Genomic DNA, 2,855 nt, shown 5'->3' on the forward strand with positions numbered 1-2,855 from the left:
GAAAAATTGAAGGGGGTCTGAATACTTTCCGTACCCACTGTATATATATATATATATATATATATATTATTATATTATATTATAAAATGTTATTTTTTAAATGACTTGAACAGTGCTCTGTTACATATTCTGCCCCTCTGGTATTTTCAAAAGAAACAAACACGGCAGTTCGGATTTGAATCTATTTTGATTCACTAAAGAGTATGCCGTGTGTGAATCTGTGTGTATGTAAGAGATAGTATGTTTCAGAGCACAAAAACAATGAAAAATGTCTCCAGGCCTTAACTAAATCTTAACAAACCTCACTGTGGGGAAGCACTGAAAAGGAAAAATACAGAGTAAATAATGTCTTTATTCTCTTCTAAAAATACAACAAGTTTTATTTTTGGGTTGGGGTTAGTCTGCAGTAAATATAATTAGCGTAATTTAGATAGCGTAAGAACAATAGAAGTCTATGGGAAGCTTAGTTAGCTGAGCGTGTGTGTAGTGCTGAGTAAAGCAGCAGTGTGGGAAACCTCAAGTATCCCTCAGGTCACCACATCCCTGCTAACTCAACCCTCATGCTCACGCTGGCATCAACGTGCTGTGTCACTCCCACTTTCTCTCTGTTTTCTTCTTTTCTTTTTTGCAAGGCTCTAACTTTCTGTCTTAGCCATGTAATGTCACCATTTTGGCAAAGATTTCCTGCAACATGATTTAACATGACAGTGAAAAGCCATAAAATAATCCTTACGCTTTTTAATTTTTGTCACTTTCCATCCTCAAGTCTTTTCAAAGAGAGAAAAAAGAGACATCCATCCTCACCTGGATGGCACAGCCTTATATAAAATCTCTCGCGGCAGACATGTGCCATTTCTCTGTGCTTCTCGAGCTGCTCTCTGTTACTGCTGTCAGCGCAATCCAGCCCTCAGATTGTGGTTTACAGAGACAAGCAAACAAAAATACATTGTCCTGACCAATGTGATTTAAGACAACAAAAATAAAACCATGGTTTTTGTCCAGTGTTATTTAAGGGTGGCAAAACCAACAATTTTACATTATTTGGTCATTCTGTATTTGAATCACAGTTGTATTTAGGCAGTCCAAACACATTGTCATTTTTGGTCTGTGTTTAGAGCAAGCCAAAATTGCAAGTAACATTTTTAATTTTCATGACATGGCATGAGTTTGAATAACCGAACCAGTTATATCCAATGAGAACTCGACAATATATACTGGATGTATACTATATACAGTATAAGGAAATGGGAGTTCATTCATAATGTTTTAATTATTCTATTGTATTCTATTATATTCTATTCTAATCTATTCTATTCTAATGGCAGGAAATAAATAAGACAGATTAAATTTCTTAATTTAAATGAACACGTATTTTACAGGTTTTTAACAAAATCATATATATATATATATATCATATAGTCATATAGTCTCTTGACTGTATTTATTTAATAAAAAATACATTAAATACAATAATGCTGTCTTCTATTTTAATATATTTTAAAATGTAATTTATTCCTGTGGTGTCAAAGCTGAATTTTCAGCATCATTACTCGAGTCTTCAGTGTCACATGATACTTCAGGAATATTTTCAGCATCATTACTCGAGTCTTCAGTGTCACATGATACTTCAGGAATCATAATATGCTGATTTGCTGCTAAAGAAACATTTCTGATTATTATTAGTGTTGAAAATATATATATATATTTTTGTGTGTGTGTGTGTGTGGGAACCATGATACATTTTTTTCTGGATTCTTTGTTGAATAGAAAGTTCAAAAGAACAGCATTTATTTGAAATTAAAATTTATTGTAACATTATAAATGTCTTTACTTTCGCTTTTGATAATTTACTGTATCTTTCATGAATAAAAGTATTAATTTCTTACATTTTTTTTATTTACTGACCCCAAACTTTTGAAAGGTAGTGTGCATTAGGTGTAGGTCTGTCATTAGAAGGGTATATCTTGAACTAAAAGTAAATCGACCAAAATCCTGCAAGGTGCTCTGCTGGGTTTGATATTTCACATTCCAGTTGCAGCGAAATGCCCTGTCAATGCTTTTTGATGACTGCTCTGTGTATCTCTGCTCCTCTGTTCATCCTGTTCCTCTCGCAGGGTCATGGCACTCATGCAGGGCTGCATAGTAATCAGATTCTCATTAAGGTTTGTCTCTTCTCTGCTGCCATAGCCTTCATTTCCAAGCCACTCCATGTCTGGGACGGCTGTCTCCCTTCATGGCCCCTGAGATCTTGCTCAGTTCCCTCACTATCCCTCAGTCTGAGGTTTTCAGTGCTCTTATTGTTTCTCCTTTGTCTTTTCCTCCATCTGTTTTTCCGGGGTTTTCCTGTCTCCTTGTATTGGGGACTCACATGCACAGATGGTCTTTCCTCGTTACGATCACAGCTACATCTCGGCCGATCAGCCCAGTTTCCAGAGGCGTATGCTGAAGGTAGCATGTGTGCAAGGCATGTGCAGACACTCCCCTTACTAGATCTTCATCTTCCTCGTTTTTAACCCATGTCATTTTGCGTGATTGCTTGTGTTATTGTTTGTGTGTCTCAATATTTACAATCAAATAACCTCATCCATGTGTGAAGGATCAGAGCATTGCATGCAAGTTTGCTGCTTCAGTGAATGAGGCTGATGCAGGGTGGATCTCACGAAAAAATATCTGGGTCATATTTTGCCACAATTAAAAAACAACAATAAACTTTATATTTCGGATAAGGAAATGTAATGCGAAATAATGTCACTATGCAAAAAATTTGTGCTGGGCAATGATTAATCACAATTAAAATAAAAGTTTTTGTGTATATATGTGTGTGTACTGTGCATATTTATTATGTATATATAAAT

General features: G+C 35.4%; 1 protein-coding gene across 1 annotated transcript in view; it reads left to right on the plus strand.

Annotated features, from left to right (window-relative positions):
- The window catches only part of LOC107660183 (collagen alpha-1(XXIII) chain-like), a 142,852-nt gene that overhangs the window by 123,444 nt on the left and 16,553 nt on the right, over positions 1-2,855 (plus strand). Inside the window, exon 10 of the mRNA XM_016449433.1 lies at positions 2,377-2,448. Coding sequence (XP_016304919.1) covers positions 2,377-2,448 — 72 coding nt within the window. The remainder of the gene's footprint in view (positions 1-2,376; positions 2,449-2,855) is intronic.

Source organism: Sinocyclocheilus anshuiensis, unplaced genomic scaffold, assembly GCF_001515605.1.
Source record: "Sinocyclocheilus anshuiensis isolate Anshui unplaced genomic scaffold, SAMN03320099.WGS_v1.1 scaffold888, whole genome shotgun sequence".
NCBI lineage: Eukaryota > Metazoa > Chordata > Actinopteri > Cypriniformes > Cyprinidae > Sinocyclocheilus > Sinocyclocheilus anshuiensis.